Here is a 22055-nt window from a genome sequence, read left to right on the forward strand (position 1 = left end):
AGTGACTGATGGGCCATCAGCGTCCTGATGGACAGGATGAAGTAGTTGGTCACAGCTTCACCCTTGCACCTGAATAGGGTGTGTCCTGTCCACACATAAAGGACGACTTTACGCCCCCCCACCTCATCTTAGTGAGTCTGGAGCCAGTGCAGAAAAGGAGTCCGTCTGCGCACTTCAAAGCTCTTTTTTTGAAGTCTCCTCCACTTCAAAGGCATCACTGGCTATAAGAACTGGACTTCTGATCCTAACACTTCAGTACACTTCTAGATCTGTGGATATTCTGTCAGGAAGAAGCTCTGCTGTGCTGAGCTGCTAGTCTGCTGGACTGCTGCTCTGGAGGAACTGCTTTATTGCTGTGCTGGACTGCTGCTGTGCTTGCCTGAGTGAGAAGGATTGGACCTACCACCAGTTGAACTCAACATCCAAAGTGACTTCCAAGTGCCAGCTGACTGGTCTCCTGTTTTCTGAAGTCTGAGGGACACAAAAGACATCCAACTTTCATTCCAGAACACCTGGGCTCTGCTATCCCTGAGTCTTGTCCTGTCAAGTGGTGCCAATCCAGTCATGTCCCCTTAGAAGTGGGTAGAAAGTGCTGGATCAACCAGAATCCATGCATCAATGCTGTTGCAGCCCTCTGTACCGGCGCACCTCTACCGACACTGATGCAACACTGCTGCCTCAAGAATCCAGTGCAACGCATCACGGACTATACTGCGCATTGCGTCCATTTCTGGAGCATCTCTAAATTTGTATGGGGTGGAGCTTGCACATCGTCCCCATCCCAAGGTTCGGCAGTGACACATTGTCTCCTCTGTTTCTCGCATCCTCCTCAGTGTTGACGCAAACAAGGTACTTTTTCTGCGTTCCAGGGCAGGTCCCTGTGTCCGACCCATGCTCTGTCATGGTCAGCCTGAACTTTCAGATTTCACCAGGTCTAGTGCTACCAGATAACCCGGGTTGGCGCCTTATGCTCTTAAGCACTAAATTTCAGTTTATTATTTAAAAATTCATATCTCAAGTTCTACTTATTGGATTTTTGTTGCTTTGGTTATGTTTTATTTTTTTTAATTAAGCTTTATTTTACTAACGAGGTGTAGTATCTTTTTGTGCTGTTTTCACTGTTTGAAGTGTTGCGCAAATACTTAACACATTGCCTTTTAAGCCTCACTCCTGTGTGCCAAGCTACCAGTGGATGAGCATAGGTTAATTTAGGGTGTATTTGTAACTTACCCTGACTAATATTGTGGTTCCTGCTTGGACAAGGTGCATACCTCTGTCAACCAGAAACCGAGTTTCTAACCCTGACTTTCATGCGTAGTAATACAGTCCATCCGGTGGTCACCATCACCTGTGGTGTTCAGTCTACATTTACTGTTTTCTTCTGACTTGTTCTTGCTTTTTAGCTGTTTAAATTAGAAGGTACATTTTTATCTGGAAATGCTGCTAATTGTTTCTGCATTTGAATGTGCTAATTATGCAGTTACTCTCTCATTTTTGTAAGTTGCCTAAGTGTATGCCACCATCCTTGATTCTGTGTAAACATTTCTCTTATTATGAATCACCACTAGAAACAAACTCAATAATTCAAGAAAAACGTTAAATCGTGGGTGTCCAACGAGTAGCTCTTGAGCTACTGGTAGCTCACTAATACCCTTGAAGTAGCTCTCAGAAGTGAAGCTGAGCCTAGTTTCTCATTTAAATCTTTGTATATTGAAGAAAGCAGAAATGCTCAGGCCAAGAGGTGAGGAGAGAAATGTATATGGAAGGAGAGCAGAGACATTTAAGAGCCTCAGGTGTATTAATCTGTGTGTGTGTGTGTGTGTGTATTTGTGTTCATTTATGCGTGTGTCTGTGCAACACAGTCATGCTCCCTATTAAACAGTGCTGCTCCCTTGAAATTAGGCCTGATGTCTAAGTCAAGTGTCAGCTGCCTCCAGTCATAAAGGATTCATCTCTAGCATAGCTGTGTCCATTCATAACATAACATTAGTAAGGGCACAATTATGGACATCCTGAACAAATTTTGAGCAGTCTTTGTATAGTTGTGGCAAACTGGCAACTATTAAGGTTTACAAGGCTCAAATACAATGATCGTATGCAAAGAGGTTTTGAGTTGTTTGCTAGAGCTAAGGAAGTTATTGTTCTGTATAAGGGTTGGAGATAAAGCATTCCACAGTTTGGGAGCAAGGTGGTCGAAAGAGCACCTCCACATCTGGCATGTAAGGTATTTGTACAACTGTATCTCATAAAAATTAAGACCGATCTATTTTAGAGTTAAAAATTATGTTTTTCAGAAAAGGCTTTCTTCTGGAAAATTTGATTGTCCAAAATGGGAAGTAGTATGTCAATAGGTGTAATTTCAGAAAACTTTACGCAGCTAAATACAAAATGATGCAGTTCCAAAACACATTTACAGTTGATAGCTGAATGATAATTCAAGCTCAGTTGCATGAATTCATTGCTGTGGTTTCATCCTTAGTGCCACAGGGCATGTGATTCTTTGGGTGTTATTTCTTTAGTCCTGGAATTTCTGCTGGTTACCTCATCTGAAATGCTTGAGTGGTCACTAATGATAATCCCGCCTATGGTGGTCAAACTGTTATGTTAACATAAGAATGTGGTCACTATTTTACAGTAGCTTGGGAGGACATTTCTGGAGCAGAAGTAGCTCTCACTACAGAAAAGGTTGGAGACCCATGTGTTAAATTATACTTGAGCTCTTCACTAGCAAAGCCATTATCCCCATGGCACTGAACAAAATGAAAATGGACAAAGCAAGCTCACTGACTAACTTAAATTATCAAAAGGGAGGGAAGGATCCAGTCCCAAAAGATCCAACCTGGTGGCCATGGCTGCCATATGGTTATAAATTATTCTTTACTCTTTTTTTGTTTTTTGTTTTTTCTTTCTTCATCCCTACATGTGTGGGATATACAATTTCTCATCAACCCCTTGGGTGGCATCGATGTAACTGTTACGGCCCTCTGCAGCACTGCTCGGGTGCCAAGGATGTAACCGTTACGTCCTGCACCTGGCCTACACTGGGAGCGCTAGCGCCCCCTGTAGGCCTCCCACCCCAGGGATATGGGGAGCTGCCCCTTGAGCAAGGGTCACTCACCTGGGGGGCAGTTATTTATGAGGCCTTTTCTCCCGCCCACCACCTCCACCCCGCCATGGGGGACACTAGGCACCAGGGATCACTTTAAAAAAACAAAAAACGTTTTAGAGGTGGGGAGCAATCCCTTAGGCAAGAATCACTCCCCTGGGGGGGGGCAAATTTGTTTTATTTTTTGTAGGCCACTAGACACCAGGAATGATTGTTTTTTTTCCTCTCTTTTTTTTTTTTTTTTTAAACGTCAGTTTCATGCAAGGGGAGCGACCTCTTAGGCAAGGGTCACTTCCCTGGGGGGAATATATTTTAGGCCACTTCTGCCCCTCTTGGGGGCAGATTGACCCATTTCAATTAGGCTGATCTGCCCCTAAGTGGGGCAGAAACCACTAGGCACCAGGGATTTGTTTTATTTTTTATTTTTTTTTACAGATGGGGAGCGACCTCTTACGCAGGGGTTGATTCCCCTGGGGGGCGGAAATTTAGTTCAGACCATTTCTGCCCCCCTTGGGGGCAGACTGGCCTATTTCTGTTAGGTCGATCTGCCCCCTTCGGCACATGTGATTTTGTGTGCTTTGGTGGGGGCAGCCCCTAGGGCAAGGGTCGCTAGGCATGGGAGCTCATTACTGTTGGCCTTTTGTTTCCCCCTTAGGGGCAGATCGGCCTATTTTTGTAAGGCCCATATGCCCCTAAGGGGGCAGAAAGCCCACCAGAGACCAGGGAAGAATGTTTTTTTTTTTTTTTTTTTTTTTTTTTTTTTTTTTTAAAGGGGGTGTGGGTATGGCCATAGACCCACCCCAAATAAATGGGGGAAAAAGTTGTTCTGCCCACTGGTGATCAGATGGGCAATTGCCCCGATCCACTCCCGGGAGTGGGGGGCAGAAAGTCTACTAAGTCTACTAGGCTGACCTCGAGGCCAAAATCCACATCTAGGCATTTTCCACAAACAGTCAGATTTCAATGTAAACATATGATGTGTCCATGTTGCGTTTCCTGTCGCGGGCATTAGGGCTACCCATGCAAGTGAGGTACCATTTTTTGGGATTGTAATTCTTTAATTGAGAAATAATGAAACATATACAACCATACATTGGCATAGTCAATCCTGGTGATATAAAAATAGCTAAACAACCATACATGGATACATTAGCGAGTGTAAGTGATCATGGACACTTTTTCCAAATTCGATGTCGAAGAACCAGGTCTGACACCGATTGTCCATGGTTAGTCCAGTTTATGCTCACTAGTAGACTCTTCCCGTAGAGGGGGGCAGTATTTGGCCAGGGACCATAGGGAAGACTAAGAGGGCCCTCCCCTGTTAATATATATGCCTAGGTCCTTAAGACGTGACTGCTTCCACTTAACCGGTAAGTCCTGTATGGTCGTGTTCACCGTCACAGGGGATAGAGGGAGCACTTCTCTTTTATCCCAGTTTATTTTGTAACCCGAGAGTGCTTCATATTCAGCTAAAATTGACCTAAGTGCTGGTACCGACTGAGCGGAGTCTGAGAGTGTTAACAGGATATCGTCGGTGTACAGGTAGATGGTGGAGCTACCGCCAGGGATGGGTACTCCGGTAATGAGGCGTGATCTGCGAATAGTTGCCGCTAAGGGTTCTACAGCTAGGAGAAATAGTAACAGCGATAAAGGGCAGCCTTGTCGGGTCCCCCGCCTGATGAGGACATCGGACAGAAAACCGCTGCAATCGACCTGTGCCATTGGTGAGCCATACAACAAGCGCACCTTATTGATCAAACTGGCCCCCAACACAAATCGCTTTAGAGTTTCAAAAATATACCACCATTCTATTCTATTGAATGCCTTCTCAGCATCGAGGGAGAGGGCAATGGCCTCTTCCTGTGAGTCCCATGCAGTCCAGAGGGCGTGCAGTAGTGTTCGTAGATGATTCCTGGAAGAGCAACCAGATACAAAACCCACTTGCGTATGATAAATTAGGGATGGTATAACTTTCTTGAGGCATGTTGCCAGAATTCCTGCCAGTATCTTGATGTCAACATCAAGGAGGGAGCTGGGGCAGTAATTGCCACATAGGAGAGGGTCCTTCCCTGGTTTGGGTAAGACTGTTATGGAAGCCTTGTTAGAAAGAGGGTTCAGGGAACCTGTTTGATCTGCCCCACGGAATGCCTCGTATAGAGAATCCACTGTTTCTGCACCTGCCCATTTATAAAATTCTACCAAGAACCCATTCTCCCCTGTTGCCTTATGGTAAGGGAGTTTAGCAATTGCCTATACTATCTCTTCCCTGCTGATTTCCCCTTCTAAGAGTGCCCTGCCTGCCTTCAAGAGGCTAGGTTTACGTGCCTTCTCAAAGAATGTGGCCAGTTTATTGTGATCCTCTACTGTTTCGGGAGTATAGAGGGTCTGATAAAATCGTCCAAACTCATCCGCTGTCGCCGGGGGATGAGTGAGAGTCATGCCATCCAAGCCATGTAGGACCGAGATGGCTAATGCCACTTCCCTTTGATGGAGCTGGACAGCCAATAAACACCCTGCCTTTTCACCATGTTCATCATGCCGTCCCTTCAACTGCTGCAACGCATATTCTGCTTGAGAGGTAAAGAGAGCGTTTAGTTCCATTTTAGCCTGTTCCAGGCGGCGTCGAGTAGGGAGGGAGGGCGTTGGGGTTATAATCACAGGTACATTGAACTATACGTTCTTCCAAAGCCTGCTGACTGGAGCGTCTCTGGGCGTTAGCAATGGCAGCATCTCTCATGAGTTGGCCGCTTATCGTTGCCTTTGCTGCAGCCAATAATGTATGTAATGCGTTTAGCCGTGAACATTCCATGAGAGGGCGGTCAACGGAGATTTTGTCCCCGGGCCTGTCAGGTCACTGTGGACGGCGAGCCCCCGCTATTGCAATACCTCACAGAGTGGAGGGCACAATACCAATATCAAGAATTAATGGGGTGCAGCGGGGGGGGCAATGGTGGGGACCCTCGGTCAGGGAAAAAGAAAAGCGGGCCGAACGAGAAAGGACAGAAAAGGTGTGAGGAATAGGCTAGAATAAAAATAGGATAGAATAGGGTAGAGAGGACTGAGCAGGGTAGAATAGAGAGAGAGAGAGAGAGAGAGAGAAAACAAATACAAGAAAGCATGAATACAGCAGGGGTCCAGTTAAAACTGAGGTAAACACCTCGCTGTTTTGGGTCCTGTTAAACTGCGTGTCGGAACCTGTGCGTTCCGCCCTCCAGCTATACACACCGGGGCGGAGGGGGTGGTGCGGTAAGGAGCAGCCAGAGGCAATCAGGGTAGGGCGGAATGTTTAGAGTGATGCAGGGGTATGGAGGCATGTGGGGGAACAGGGGAGGGGGGAGGAGGCGGAAGAGCGAGGTTGGTGCCGAAGGTTAGGCCAGTACCCCCGAGCTTCAGGTAAGCGGGGAGGGGAGATGCCGCGGGTGTGCCTGTGGTCTCCACACTTTCACGTTGTCATTGGCCTGACAAACTTAGCGGAGGGGGCCGGAAGTGAGCACCGTGACATGCGCATGTTTACAGATGTGCCCCTAATTACAGTGTTTCTCCATCAAGGGTCAGGAACACCTATTATATCAACCTGTTTTGTGGCTTCAGTGTTGGTGTAAACACGTACACTATCCCGTGGACCATCTCCTATCTATCCTCCACCACCATCACACGGGCCACCGCCGGGAGGGGGGGAGAGGCTTTACTGAAAGCAGCGCCCCTTGCCATCACAAAGTGTCCTGCGAGGAATAGGGTTTGGAATGGATGCATTGCGTTGTACTGGGGGTGGGGGAGGGGAGAGTTTCCATCGTGCTGGGGCTAGAGTTTCCGGATGGGTGCGTATGAGGCCCCTATTTCCAAGAAAGTATCCCGCAATTGGAGCATTTCATCGGTGGGGGGGAAGCATGGTCGTGACCACAGGTGCAGAGTGATGTATGGGGTTCTGAGGGTTGTTGGGTTGGGTTGGGTATCTGAGGTGGAGGGGAGTGTGTCCGCCTGGGAGCCCGCCTGCGGGAGTCTCAAAGGCCGCGGAGCAGCGAACGGGTATATGGGAATAGTGAAGCTAAAGGACTCCAGGTCTGGGCCCTATGGGGCACCCCCATTGTTCTACGTCCGGGTATGGTTTAGGGACAAGCACTATAGTATGGTGAGCAACTTCTGGTCTCAGCCGATGATGGGGTCCAAGCCTACAGTCATATTCTGAACAACCATACCATAATATCCTAGGTAGTGTGCAGCCTGTCCAGGGCAACAGTGAACAGGAAACAAATGAGGCATATGGAATACATGTGAATCCGCTTATAAGAACAGTATCAGAGGTGGCAGAGAACACCCAAGAAATCATTCGTTGTGGCACCACATATACACAGGTAAGAACAATATAAACAATTACAAAACCATTAACTATGGCAAGAGCAGGCACGTTTGGAAGATATGAGCAGGGTTCTTAGCAGTCCATTGGATATACGCTCTGGGCTTCCAGACGGGAAACCCTGGCTTCTTCAAGAGTCCTTCATTGTGGTCGGTCAGTAAAAGTTGTTGGTTTCAAGGGGGAACGGGATTTGTCTCCGCCTTGATCTTGGGTGAGAGCAATCACAGCCTAAAGTGCGTGTTCTCTACCTTCCTGGGATTTCTGTGAGCGGTCATAGGTCCAGCCTCTCTTGTGCATTGCAGCATATGCACCATGTTTGTTTGGGTCAAAGTTGGAGGGTGGGTCTCCCAGGGTAGGAGAACTTGGAATCATGTGTGGGTTCGTGGTCCATAGGTTGGGTGGCTAGGCCTTCCAGAAAGGAACATAGGTCAGCTGGTTCGTGGAAGTCGCTGGATCTTCCATCCTGTGTCATCCACACATGAGCTGGCTCAAGGAGGCCGAATTTGATATTTATATTTCTCAGTTGCAGATGGAGGGCCAGAAACGCTTTCCGTTTTTTTGCTAGTTTCTCATGAGAAATCCGAGTCCATTCGAATTTCATGTCCCTCCAGAGAATACGGACCCTGAGTTCTGAAAGCAGTTATAACCTGGCGGGCCTGCTCGTGACTTAGAAAGCATGCAATGGAGGGATGGGGCTTTCCCGTGTCAACTTTATGGGGGAGGGTGATTTTGTGGGCCCGATTCTGTAGGCCCATTGGAATTCCAACAACGGGGAAAAGACGATGCCAGTGAGTTCGGGCAAGAAGTCCCTGAGGAAAGCCCTGGCATCTGGGCCCTCCTTGTGTTCCGGTATTCCACAAAAGCGGACATTGTCCCTCCGACTCCTATCCTCCAAGTCCATCATCTTTGCACGAAAGACCTGCATCTCTGAGTCTCGATCTGGTAGCGTCACGAGTTGGCCTTCAGCAGTCGTGAGATGACGGTCCAGGTCTGTGACCTTATCTTGGAAGCTGGCTATGTCTCCCCTTATGGAGGTGGATGCCACAGAGAGGTCTGTAATCTTTAAGTCCATAGCTTCTAAGCGGTGGCCCAAGGCAGTGATTTCCTGGAGTATGTGCTCCGTTGCATCGTCTGAGCGTGAGTCGGCCGGCATAGCTGCAGAGGTGGGGGGGGGGAGGGGGGCTGGTGGTGCTTTGGTGATGCCATGGGCCTAGGCAGAGCAATAGCATCTGAAAACAGCAATTGGCGGGAGTGTTTACCTGTTGTTTTGCCGGTGGGCATCGCTGCCCGGATAGGAGGGTTCTGTAGTACTCCAGAGCTTCACTGTGCCGATGAGGGGGTGGTGCGGCAGCTTGGGGGTCTGAGGGTGTTCCTCTGTGCAAGAGATCCAGTGCCAGGGCCACTCTCTGCGCACAGGGAGACTGGGTGGGTGGGTTGTGTGTGTGTGTGAGACCCCGGCTACAATCAACTTAAGCAGCCTGTCCTGTTCGTGGGGTATAGGTGGCACGTGAGGCTAAGTATCCCACTCTGGCGTCAGCAAATGGTTTATCTTCTTGTTGTCCCCTAGTCTCTCGTCAAGTCGTGACCTGGTCGTACACTTGGATAGCACGCGACCTCAGGTGCTTAGCTTAGAGTAGCTCGCCAGGGCCAGCTGGTCCTGCCATTGTTGCCATCCAGTTGTGCAGGAGGGCGAGGCTCGCCTCATGCAGTTGCCAGACCTCTTAGCCAGAAACGACCTCCTCTAGGGGGAAGAGACCACGGTCCCAGAGCGACCATGGAGAGGGCTGTTGGGTGAAAGTGCCACGGCCTAACCCTTTGTCTCTCTCATGGAAGACAAGTTGATAGCCTCTCCAGAAAGGCTCCTCTCCCTGTCCCAGCGGCCCCTGGGGAGACCGGCTACATCATACAGAGATACGGAGGGGGCGCAGTAGAGGTTGCGTTTTGGAGGGTAGTGTCTCCACTAGTGGGTTTGGGACTCATCCCATCCTGCAGCTCAGGTCGTAGTCCGCTGGTATGGGCGTTGCGCCCGTCTCTGGCTGAGCCGCTACTTTGTTCCCTAGGGGGATGACTGGAAGCAAGACATGGACTGGTGCTTGCTCGTTGACCAAGGGATGTACGAAGCCAGGGAATGCCTTTAAAAAATGGGATAAACTATAGAACAATTTGAACACTTCTAGGGGTAATCCTTGCGGTGACCTTGATATGCCAAATGATGATGAGAGACTATCAGTGACCAGAGTGACTGGTTTAGGCAAACCAAGATGGTAGGGAACAGGAGGGGGGAGATGAACTGGACACTTGCTGAGAAAATAAGATGTGCAACAGTGCAAAGTTTTGAATTGTATGAATCACTTGAAATGCTACTAACAAGATATTATAAAATAAAAAACACCTTGCACAGACACTCTTTCAGTGCCGCACGACTTTAGGTGTCTATCATTGAGGTACATTTGTCTTCTTCAGTGTATATCTTAGTAGCAGCCAATAGTAGCCTAACTTCTCTTTCTAGGAAATCCCAAAAGGCTACCCACCTTCCACATTGAGAAGTATGCCCATACCTCTCTTAGTATTGCGGACCCTACCCCTGGTCCATGGACTGAATAGCCTGCTTTGGGCCACATTTCCTGAAAAGTTGACACTAATGCTCTTACCTCATTGTCTCTCCCTATTCTCCCATTTCCATGCCTTACGTTGAGACCATCTTTTTAAGTAACTAAGTATTATTCCCCCTTCTTCCCATGTGCACCTTTTTGATCAAAGTGATCATGAATCTAATGAGTACAAATGTTCCTTTGCATAGTAATTGCTAAATTTAGGGGACATCAGGGATGTGGAATTCCTATCGCCCGACGCCCGGGACATCTTGTTTGGGGTCAAGGGCAACAAGTTTTTATGTTTACTTTGTCCTTGAGACAAGTAGGCCCAACCCTCTACAGCACAAACCCTTTGGCTGCCTGTTTACAGAGAGTGGAACTCTCTGCAGTTGAGGTAATGTGTTTCCAAAAGATAATGCTGTTCGAACTTGTATTTATGGTTCATTATTTGAAAACCTTCATTATTCGGGTGAGTGCTGTAAATAAATGTTTAAAGGTCACACTTCAATACTGACGTTGGTTCCAGTAGAAAAAAAAAAAGTGTATACACATGTTTGAAAAGTTTAGGCTATGAGGCTAAGTATAATGCTCCCAGAATGCTCTCTGATTAGATGCAAATGAAGTGTCATTTAGTAAAATGTTTTGATGCATGCTAGTATTTCCCCAAAATATTTCTAATGGAAAATCAGTGTAACCATTTTCAACACGATTATGGGAAGCATGAAAATAATCAAACACTGACAAAGCCAACTGATCTGACATATTTTTATAAGTCTTTAAGTTTCATCAATGCGTGTCTTGTTTTGACATGGCTTTTGTAACACTTTATTGTTGTGGGAGCTACCAGGCCCTCAACATTGTAACAAACACTGGCAAAAAAAAACCAAAATGTTTTTGAACTCTAAAAGCACACGTTGGCACCAGTGGCATAACAAAGGCCCCGCAGCCGCCCTCCAGGGGGCCCCTTCAGCACAGCACCTACCCTGAGTGAGTCTGGAGAGGGGGCTCCTCCATGTTCTTTGCAAAGGGGCACCCTCCAGTTTCATTACGTCACTGATTGCCACTGTAGTTCCTGACACTGAACAAAACTACTTTGTGTGCCAAGATGCTCCTTGTGGAAGAGAAGAATGCGATCACTCACAGTAAAGCCAGCCGAAAGAGAGAGAAATAGAAGTTTAATAAAAACAAAATGTCTTTGTTAACACCAGACCTAATTAGGGACCAAGACCCACATGTAGGTAGCTTTTTGCATGTCGCAAACAGCCACTTTCGCTGTTTGCGACGTGCAAAAAGCACATTGCGATGCACAAACCCTGTTTTGCGATTCGGTAACCTGGTTACGAATCGCAAAACGGGTTTGCGACTCGCAATTAGGAAGGGGTGTTCCCTTCCTAATTGCGACTCGCAGTGCAATGTAGGTTTGTTTTGCGAACGCGGGTGCAAACCAATCGCAGTTTGCACCCATTTCAAATGGGTGCTACCACTTTCACAAAAGGGAAGGGGTCCCCCTGGGACCCCTTCCCCATTGTGAATTTCACTGTAAACATTTTTTCAGAGCAGGCAGTGGTCCTGCTCTGAAAAAATGAAACGAAAACGTTTCATTTTTCGTTCTTGTAATGCATCTCGTTTTCCTTTAAGGAAAACGGGCTGCATTTAAAAAAAAAAAAAAAAACTGCTTTATTGAAAAGCAGTCACAGACATGGTGGTCTGCTGTCTCCAGCAGGCCACCATCCTTGTGAGGCCGCCATTCGCAAGGGGGTCGCAAATTGCGACCCACCTCATGATTATTCATGAGGTTTGCATTTGCGAAGCCCTTGCGAATCACACATGGTGTCAGGGAAACCATCTTACATTCGGATTTGCGACTCGCAATTTGCGGGTCGCAAATCTGAACCTACCTACATGTGGCCCCAAATTCTTAAAGAAAGTCACAAAAGTGCACCCATGGTATATGTCGTACCCCTATAAATTATTTGTGAACTGTATTTTAGCATGGCTAAATACGCATGTGTAGATTTGCTCATGTGAAAATCTATTGAGCATTTGCAAGTTCATTTTCCCTCCAGCCACTTTCTTCCCAACCCTGGAAGAAGTTCTAATTCTGCCATTGTCAGGAGTAAATGTCCAACCTTTCTTATTATGGGAAAATATTAGAGAGAAGCTGGTGAAAATCTTTAAAACATGTAGGTTTGCAGACTCAAAGGCATTCCAGCCCTGGAACTATTGCTTACTGCTTCCTCCAGCCCCACTATGCAGATCTGCAGAAAGGTGGAAAAATAAGGAAATTGCTACAGTAGGGATTGAAACTGCAAGTATTCAAGCCCTACTATGGTAGTAGCCCTGGCATAATCAGAGAGGCTATTATAGAGCTCTTACATAATGAGATTGCTGCCATAATTTGGCGCCACACTACATGGCACCAAAGGGACAAGTAGATCTTTTTACAGGACAAGTAGATTTGAGAAGCAACCTGTCCCGTGGACAAGTAGATATTTTAATAAATTCCACACCCCTGGACATGAAATTATGTTCAAGATTTGCCATTGTCATGGTTGCTGTGTTTGCTATGTTTTGTAAATGTTGGGATTACCCTCATTACATACATTTCCTGTTTGTGCTTTGACGTACCCATCACACCACTGGGAAGTAATTTGCTGTTCTGTATCTTACTTTAATTCTGATCTTTTTGTTTACAATGATGTGTTCTTCCCCCATAGGCACTTTCTGAACTTTTTTCCTAGCTGTGTGTCATTTAAAGTTGTGCCTTATATTCATCTCAATGCATGTTGTTTCAGTTTATAGCTGGATGTTTTGTTCTTATGCATGTAAACTAAAATGTGCAATAGTTTTGTTCAAGTTTACAATTTATTTATGTACTATCTAATGTATCCCTTTGTCCATGTTTCATTCTTTCCCCCAGATAGGTGAACGAATAAGGGTTATCTTGGACATGGACGACAAGACCTTGGCCTTTGAGCGTGGCTATGAGTTCCTGGGTGTGGCTTTTCGTGGACTGCCTAAGACCTGTTTGTACCCAGCAGTATCTGCTGTCTATGGCAACACCGAAGTGACTTTGGTCTACTTGGGAAAGCCCTTAGATGGATGACCGTATATTCTGAGAGCTTTGCTTGAGCTGTGGACCTTTCAGTTCAGAAGATCTGCATGAGCAGGACCCATGAGTCTTATCAGCAGGAGAATGCTGAGGCACATTCTGAAAAAAAGAGACTCTCCCATCAGTCTCCATTTTGGCATTTCTTCTGTCCTAAAGACTTGCATTGTCTAACCTGCTGGGTGATGACAGTAGTCATTGGAATAGCCCTTCTGAAAGTGCATGGTGTAAAAAGGTTTACATTTGTTTTAATTGCAAAACCTCTCTCTGCACCAGTCATATGCTGTTGAGGAAAGGTATTTTTCTACCCTCTGCAAAGCACGAGATCATCCAAAGAAGCAGATGGGACCAAGTTTAATGAGCTCGGTTCAGTGTGTCTCAGGTGTGTGTAATACTGGGAGAATTATTTAATGTTTTTAAAGCACTGCCTAGCACAGTCTCTGCAGACCTAGCAGGTGGGGTGCATTATAATGTTTGTGCAGCTATTTTTATCTGTATTTTAAAAAGGTGTATTTGACCCACGTCTTAAGTGTAAAACCCAATTGTATGTTCTTATCTTACATAATAATTACTGGAAAAAAAACACTACAAGTATATTGAAACAGTCTAGGTGCTTTCAGACAGTGTTTGAAGATCCTATTGCTCTATAGAGCACACCTGGAAAATGTTGAAATAGGATTATTTGGACTCACTGTCTGCTTCCCGGAACCAGTAGTCTTATTGTTTCGAATGAATATGTGGCTTCCACAGGATCATTCTACTAAACTGTCAATCCAATGTCCGTGTTATTTACATCAGGTTTATTTCATGGTTTCTTCAAGACAAGGAGTTGTTAGAAAGGGATGCAGGAGGAGAATGTACGGGGAAGGCAGAGAGATAAGGGGCATCATATCTACCAGGAATTAAGATTATTTAGATTTACCCTTTTACACCTCTTTGAATGAGTAGTCCAAAGGCCAGAGAAGGCCCTTGTGCAGGCAATGTTGAGTGTGAATGGGACATTTGATGTTAAGGTTTGGCATAGTTAGTGTTTCAGCTTACAGATTAAAATGTTCTACTTAAAATTTGATTTGTTTCGGTAGGTATTGATAGCTATCGAATTCCTTGCTATTTAGTTTGTTCAGTGGCTTCTGTGAATGAGCCATATCCCCGCCCCCCCTTCCTTTAGCAAGCAGATAGTTGGAAGCTTAGAATAGACCTCCTTTGCAATCAGCATAACTGTTGACCCTTCTTCATAGTTCTGGATGCTAATCTATATTCTGCTCCGTTATCCTTCTTCAGAAGGATTAATAAATCTTGATGAACACCATGGAGCAGTTCCCACTGTATGTAGTTTGCGGTTTGTTCTTCTATCAACTTAGTTTCATGAGCCCTAATTCCTCAAAGATTCTAAGGTAGATAGACCTCAACCATGTCCAGAAATGGTGCTCTTGTCCTTAAGTAGAGAATTGGCCCTTTACCTATTAGTAATGGTATTTTATGGAGCAGCATACAGTCCACTCTTCCCACCATGTCACATTATGCTCCTTTGTCGGATGTTAAACTTCAAAATCTCGCTGCTCCTAAATTAAACTTACAATTTTGTATTTAAGTCCATGTTCTTTAGATCTAGGGTACATAATTAGGAGGTGACCTTTATTGGACCTGTGGGATTTCGTTTGTAAAGTATGTGTTCTAATGAGTGGAGTTGTACATTTGCTGAGCAGACTGGTTCCAAGCACTGAAAATGGGGAATAAAAGGGGGGGGGGGTGGGGGGGGGGGGGAAGCCTGATGTAGGCTTGATGCAGTAAGTGGTAGATAAAAATAATGTTTTGCAATCTTATCGGTCCTATTTAGGCTGGAACTGGGCCTATTTCCCACTGAAATATGAGAAATGATTTGGGTGTCATTTAGATTATAGAGGTATCTAGAGTACCAGGTCAGTTGTTAATTTATTTTATTTGTGTTCTGTGCCGCGTGAGCATGTTCAGGGTTTTAAAGATGCAGTGTGCAGTCTGCATGAGGCAGGGTAATTTACACTTGCAGGTAATAGGGAAACTGGTTCAGAGGCTTGTGGAATGTATGGAGAAGATTTGGAAAGTCTGGTATAGAGGTGGCGCTTGGCATCTGGTGTAAGAGCAGTAATCTAGTCTATTGGTCGTAAGGTTTAAAACTTGCAATACATAACGATATTACGTATTGTAATATTTTCGCCTATAATAACTATTTTATTGTCGAGGAGAGAGTCCAGGGCAGATATAATATGATTATGGGAGATACTGTGACTTTCCCTTTCTCAAAAATGGATAATAAAAATTGGTTGTTATTGAACTAATGTTGACAACTGTTACAAAGTCATCAAGATGTGTTTTCCCTAGAGATTGGGTGGAAAAATACCTTTAAAAGTGGGGAGAATGTTATAATTTGGCACAGGATGAACAACATGAATTTTCACATCAACTTACAATTGATGTGACTCAATATCTGCATCTGTTACGAAGACAGTACTATAAAGGAATCCTCCTTGTCCGCGTAGTCCATGGTTGTGTCTGGAAGCAGTCATATTATTGGATCAATTGGGGGAGTAATATTTAGGCCTACTTAAAATTGTCGTATCTTTATCTGATTATTTTGCTGAATTGTCTTGAAATAATTTTCTACACTTAAATAATTGTGTTATTGAGCTGTGATTATAAAATTGTGTATTTGTTTATTTTTCTTGTTACATCTTGTGTCTCAGACAATGTCCTTGAAATGGATTGACTTGTGGAGACAACTTGCAGGCATTGTCTCTGCTAAGGTAAGCAATGTTTTATAAAATGTCTGAAACCTCGGTACTAGATGGAAAGAGTGAAAACGTTTTATATAAGACTTGCTAGCTGATATAATGCATTTCCCAAACAGAAATGTTGCACTATCCTTGAAATTATATTCACAAAGGAAAACCATAGTTTGTATAAACGCATGTTTTAATGACTGTAGTGGATGGAAGCAGTCGTCACCTGGATAAAGGAGAGCTGTCTTAAGCTGCACTCCGACAAGACCGAGGTCCTCATCCTGGTACCTTCCCCCTCAGCCTGCGATGACTCCTGGTGGCCCTCAATACTTGGCAACTCCCTCACCCCCACAGACCACTCACGAAACCTCAGCGGTGTCCTCGTCTCAGTGTTCACCATGACCAGACAGGTCAACTCTGTTGCATCCACTGCTTCCACACCCTCCGACTCCTATAGAAGATTTTCAGATGGATAACAACCGACTGCTGAAAAACCGTGACAGATGCCCTAATCACGAGGAGACTTGACTATGGCAACGCCCTCTATGCCGGAGCGTCCAAGAAGAACCTGATCAAGTTGCAGCAAATCATGAACGTCGCCGCCAGACTCGTCCTGAGCATCCCCTGCTTAGAATATATCACTGGACACCTGAGACCTCCATTGGTTCACCGTCGAGAAGAGGATCAATTTCAAACTCCTCATACATGCCTACAGAGCTCTCCGTCTGACCCAGCCACCTCAACCATCGCCTCACCTGGTGCTCCCCTTCCAGACCTCTCCGCTCCTCCCAGCAGTCGCTTGTCAATGTACCCTGCATAAAGAAGTCCTCGGCTGGAGGAAGATCTTACACCTACCTGACAGCAAAAGGTTGGAACACCTTATCTCTCCACCTCAGACAGTCGCCATTGCTCCTCAATTCAGTAAGTACATCAAGACCTAACTCTACAACTGAACCCTGAGAACATACCCACAGCACCTTGAGACCCTAAAGGTGAGTAGCACGCTCTAAAAAATAGATTGATTGTGGTGCAGAGGAATTAGATTAATAATAGTCAGCCTTTATATGAAAGAGTCTGTAAGGACAGTGATAAGTAATGTTATGGAGCTAAATGAGTTTCCCATAAGGATCTGGCAGTGCAACTGACAGAAGCCAGGAATACTGCAGAAGAGCGATTGACATACTCCATAACGAGAGGCAGTGATTGTCTTAGGAAATTAATGTAGAAAAACTTGGAAGTATTAAATATTGATGAACCATGGATAGTAGGATTCAGTACTGCATGGATTCGCCAAAGGATGTCCAGCCAGATTAACACATTTATTTTCTGTTGTCGGATGGCTGGCGTTTCCATAGATTTTTAGAAAGAACCTGGAAACTGTTCAACAATGAATATGAACTATCAGGCCATGTTGTCTTGGTGAGGGCCGCAGTGTATTGAACGGTTAAGTGGATGTGTAATCCATCAGAAAATTTGCCTGCAAGGTCAACTCTTGGTATAAAGGGTGATTTGGTGGTGTGGTGTGATGGCAAGGGCTACAGATTGCTTGCATTGCCTTTATTTCACAAGAGCTTCATCAGAAAGATCTGGTTCTGCAGATGACATTGATATGTAATCCATATGATAATATTGAGGGGGTGGAAAGAATGTGGATCGAGTTATTATAGCCGTACAAGTGGTAGGTTGGACTCTGCAGCTGGAATTAATCATGCACAGTTCAAAGATGTGCATTTTATTATAGGGTGTCAGTCTAGGAGAAAGTACAAAATAGACAGAAGGAATCTTTGGGCAGTGTTATGCAATGAGTTATACGATTGACCTAGTGTGTCACACTGGTTTCAGAGTTAAGGGGGGCAGGGGGTCCATAGCTGTAGGATCATCAGAAAAGCAGAATTTGTATGTACCTGTGCTTCATTGGTTTCTATACCTTATTTTCCAGGTAGAATATAAATAATCACTCATCCCTAAAAACAACACATGATTACCTTTAAATAGGCTAACCCACTTATTTCATTCTCAAAACTCCATGACCAACTGATGAAGTGATGAGGCTCTTTATGGAGCTTTTGTGATCCTCACAAGTTGACATAAAAATATTGCTAATATCTGTATTCTTCATTATTTGTAGGTGAGGCACTTCTTTAAGGTGCACTTCGGTGTAGAGATGTACCCCTGCACCTATCGAGCTTTAAAATAAACAAAGGGGTTAGTCTACTTGATTTTGGTAGTATTCCAAAAATGTGTTTGTGTTGGGGATTTCAGAACTTTCTGGGCAGACATCAAACCCAATTTTTGTATGTCATGGCTTCCATTGGATAGCTATGTGTGAAACAGATGGGTCTGGTGTATGAGGAAGAGGATGATATCTATTACATGTGACACTTATAGTCATTATGTCCTTCAGATAGCTGTCTGTAATATATAAGTTGTGAGCCTTCTCCCTAAATTGTATTTGGGCTCTAGGAAAGTCAGACTTGCCAGATCTGGGCGTCCAAATATCTTGCAGGTTGGGAGCAGTGCCTGTTAAATGCATAACTCCTCTATAATTCCTTTACATCCAGGAAAGAAAATACAGGCTTTGAAAGGTCCAGTACTGTACCACTTTTATCTCATAAAGATTTTTAATGACGGTGGTAAAAGTGGCCACACATCTAAATGCTATCTTTAAACACTTCCTCTTTTAAGATCAGGATGTATTGCAGATCAAGCCAATGCCTATGAGAGAACAGCAAAGCAAACACTCAGTCAGGCTTTGGCCAGTACCTTCAAAACACTTATAGATTTGAGATAGTCAGCTGACTGTCATGCATATGGTCTGAGATTGTGGGGCATGGTTAGCCTTCTGTCAAACCTGTGCCTGTTAATGGGCCAGAGTGAGTCCTAATAATGACTCTCCCTCAAGGATAGTGAAGGGTCATGCCAAACCAGTGCTGCTGGGAGGTTGGTGGGATTCCGGACATTGCCAATCATGTTAAGTTGGTGCCTCTGCAAATATGGAACGTTTGAGATGAAGTTGGTAACAAATCTAGTATAGCTGCAGATATGCACATTATTCCCATTGTTATGTATGGGGAGGGAGCTACGGCTTACAAAAGGTGAAGCCTCAAGTGGGTCATGCCTACCCTTCCTCTCCCTCAACAATGGTAATAAATAGCACGTTACTATCTGCATCTATGGTATATTCTATGCTATTTGTTGGTGTGTACTATAAAAACAGGTACATCTCAAATGAAATAGTTTAGGGCATTGCAGATTATATAATTCAGCAATGCCAATACTCTGGTAATTTCATTTTAACATAACTACTTTAAAAAGCAACAATATCACTTAGTATCTCAACTATGCTCTTAACCCCTTCACTGCCATACCTCTCCCCCCCACACCCCTTTCCTCCTGTGCCAAGCCTGTCTTTTTGGCTACTTACGATAGTTGGCACTAAGGCCCTCAACCTTTTTTCCACATAAGCTGTCCATGCCATATTTGCGTCCTTTTTTCCCAACATCCTAGGGATACTAAAGGTACCCAGAGTTTGTGGGTTCCTCTGGAGGAGACCAAGAAAATAGCCAAAATACAGCAAACATTTAGTTTTTTTCAGAAAAATTTGGGAAAAAAGGGCTGCAGAAGAAAGCATGTGGGTTTTTTTTTTTTTTGTCTCCGAAAATAGCGTCAACAAAGGGTTGGTGGTGCTAAACTCACCATCCTTCCAGCTTTCAGGATCAGGCAGACTTGAATCAGAAAACCAAATTTTTCAACACAATTCTCACATTTTACTGGGACATATGCCATTTTTACTATTTATTTTTTGTGTGCTTTCAGCCTCTTTCCAGTTAGTGACAGAAATGGGTGTAAAACCAATGCTGGATCCCAGAAAGCTAACCATTACTGAAAAGTAGACTGAATTCAGCAAGGGGTAATTTGTGTAGATCCTACAAGGGTCTCCTACAGAAAATAACAGCTGAAATAAAAATATATTGAAATTGAGGTGAAAAAAACGAGCAATTTTTCTCCACGTTTTAGTCTGTAACTTTTTCCTGCGATGTCAGATTCTTGAAAGCAATATACCATTAATTCTGCTGGACTCCCCTGGTTGCGGGGATATATAGGGCTTGTAGGTTCATCAAGAACCCTAGGTACCCAGAGCCAATAAATGAGCAGCACCTTGCAATGGGTTTCCATTCTATACTGGGTATACAGCAATTTATTTGCTGAAATATAAAGAGTGAGAAATAGGTAGCAAGAAAACCTTTGTATTTCCAAAATGGGCACAAGATAAGGTGTTGAAAAGCAGTGGTTATTTGCACAGCTCTGGATTCCGGGGTGCCCATACTAGCATGTGAATTTGCAGGGCATTTCTCAAATGGACTTCTTTTTTTACACACAGTCTTACATTTGGAAGGAAAACATGTAGAGAAAGACAAGGGGCAATAACACTTGTTTTGCTATTCTTTGTTCCCCTAAGTCTCCCAATTAAAAAATGGTACCTCACTTGCGTGAATATTTTTTCGGAAAGTGCCTAGCTGTTAATTTTGTCCTCTAGCTCAGCTGGCACATGGTGAAACCTACCAAACTTGTGCATTTCTGAAAACTAGACACCTAGGGGAATCAAGAATGGGGTGACTTTTGGGGCTCTCACCATGTTCTGTTACCCAGAATCCTTTACAAATCTCAAAATGTTGCGGGGTGCATGTGAAGCACACCACTCTGGACTCACCCAGACGTTTAGCTTTTAGATGGGTCTAGGTCTCTAGATCTTTCTAGATGACACCGTCCAAAAAGTGCAGCCCTCGCCATTCCAAGTGGGACGATTTTGAGAGTAAGCCAAGCTCATGTGGCCGAAATGTAAAGCCAAAACCCAAAATAATCAAATGTCCTCTTGCTTGCCATTAGGACAATATCTTTTAGTGTGTTGGGGGAGAGCAGAAAGACTGTTACCATGCCCATACTGGTCAGTAGTCACCACCACACTTTTTTTTTTTTTTAAATATATCCCCTGGCATCTAGTAGGCTTTCTGCCCCACCGAGAAGTGGATCGGGGGTAATTGCTCCATCTGCCCACCAGTGGGCATAGCAACTTTGTCCCTGTTTATCTGGGGTGGGGTGGGGGGGGGCATGGCTTTTTTTTTTTTTTTTTTTTTCTTTCTTTTTCTTAAATTCTTCCCTGGTGTCTAGTGGGCTTTCTGTCTCTTCCTCCCTCCCCCCCTACAAAATAGGTCGATCTGCCCCGAGGGGGGGAGGAGGGGGTGCAGAAATGGCCAACAGTAATGTGCCCTTATGAGGAGCGACTCTTGCCCAAGGGGCTGTCCCCACTCAATAAAACAGAAACAAAAACAATCCCTGGTGCCTAAGGGGCCGCTAAACCCCCCCCCCCCCCAATACAAAAAAATAATAAAAGAAATACATCCCTGGCTCCTTGGGGGCAGATGGACCTAAAATAATAGACTGATCTGCCCCCAAGGGGGGCAGAAATGGCCAACAGTCATGTCCCCCCCCCCCCCCCCCATTGAGGGGGGTGGAGACCCTTACCCAAGGGGCTGCTTCCCCCCCCCCCCCTCCACAAAAAAAACACAAACAAAAACAACCCATGGTGCCTTAGTGGCTTCTGCCCCCTTGGGGGCTGATGGACCCAAAAATATATCAGCTGATCTGCCCCAAAATGGCCAACATTTGTGTGCCCCCCCTTTGGGGGCTGACACTTGCCCAAGGGCCCCCCCTCCCCCACACACATAAACAAATAAAAGGACAAAATCACTGGCATCTTTGTGGCCCCTTCCCCCCTTTTGGGGGCACATGGACCTAAAAATAATAGGCTGATCTGCCCCCAAGGGGGCAGAAATGGCCAACAGTCATGTGCCCTCTTTGGTGGGGGCGACCCTTGCCCAAGGGGCCGACCACAAACACAAAAACTAATTATTCCCTGGTGTCTATGTGTCTTCTGCCCCCCTTGGGGGCAGATCGGCCTAAGCATAATAGGCCAATCTGCACCCAAGGGGGGCAAAAACGGCAACAGATACATTAGCCCCCAAAGGGGAGCGACCCTTGCCCAAGGGGCCGCTCCCCCATAGTGAAATTAACAAAAATAAATCCCTGGTGTCTAGTGGGAATTCCTGGTGCCCGATCGCAGTGGGTGGTGCAAACC

General features: G+C 45.1%; 1 protein-coding gene across 2 annotated transcripts in view; it reads left to right on the forward strand.

Moving 5' to 3' along the window:
• Positions 1-15683, forward strand: part of FBXO45 (F-box protein 45) — a 48839-nt gene extending 33156 nt beyond the window's left edge. For both annotated transcript variants that reach the window (XM_069213597.1, XM_069213598.1), the window contains one exon: positions 12975-15683. In XM_069213597.1, the coding sequence (XP_069069698.1) occupies positions 12975-13160 (186 nt within the window). In that variant the 3' untranslated portion in view covers positions 13161-15683. The remainder of the gene's footprint in view (positions 1-12974) is intronic.
• The last annotated feature ends 6372 nt before the right edge of the window (positions 15684-22055 follow it).

Source organism: Pleurodeles waltl, chromosome 11 (genome assembly GCF_031143425.1).
Source record: "Pleurodeles waltl isolate 20211129_DDA chromosome 11, aPleWal1.hap1.20221129, whole genome shotgun sequence".
NCBI classification, from domain to species: Eukaryota; Metazoa; Chordata; class Amphibia; order Caudata; family Salamandridae; genus Pleurodeles; species Pleurodeles waltl.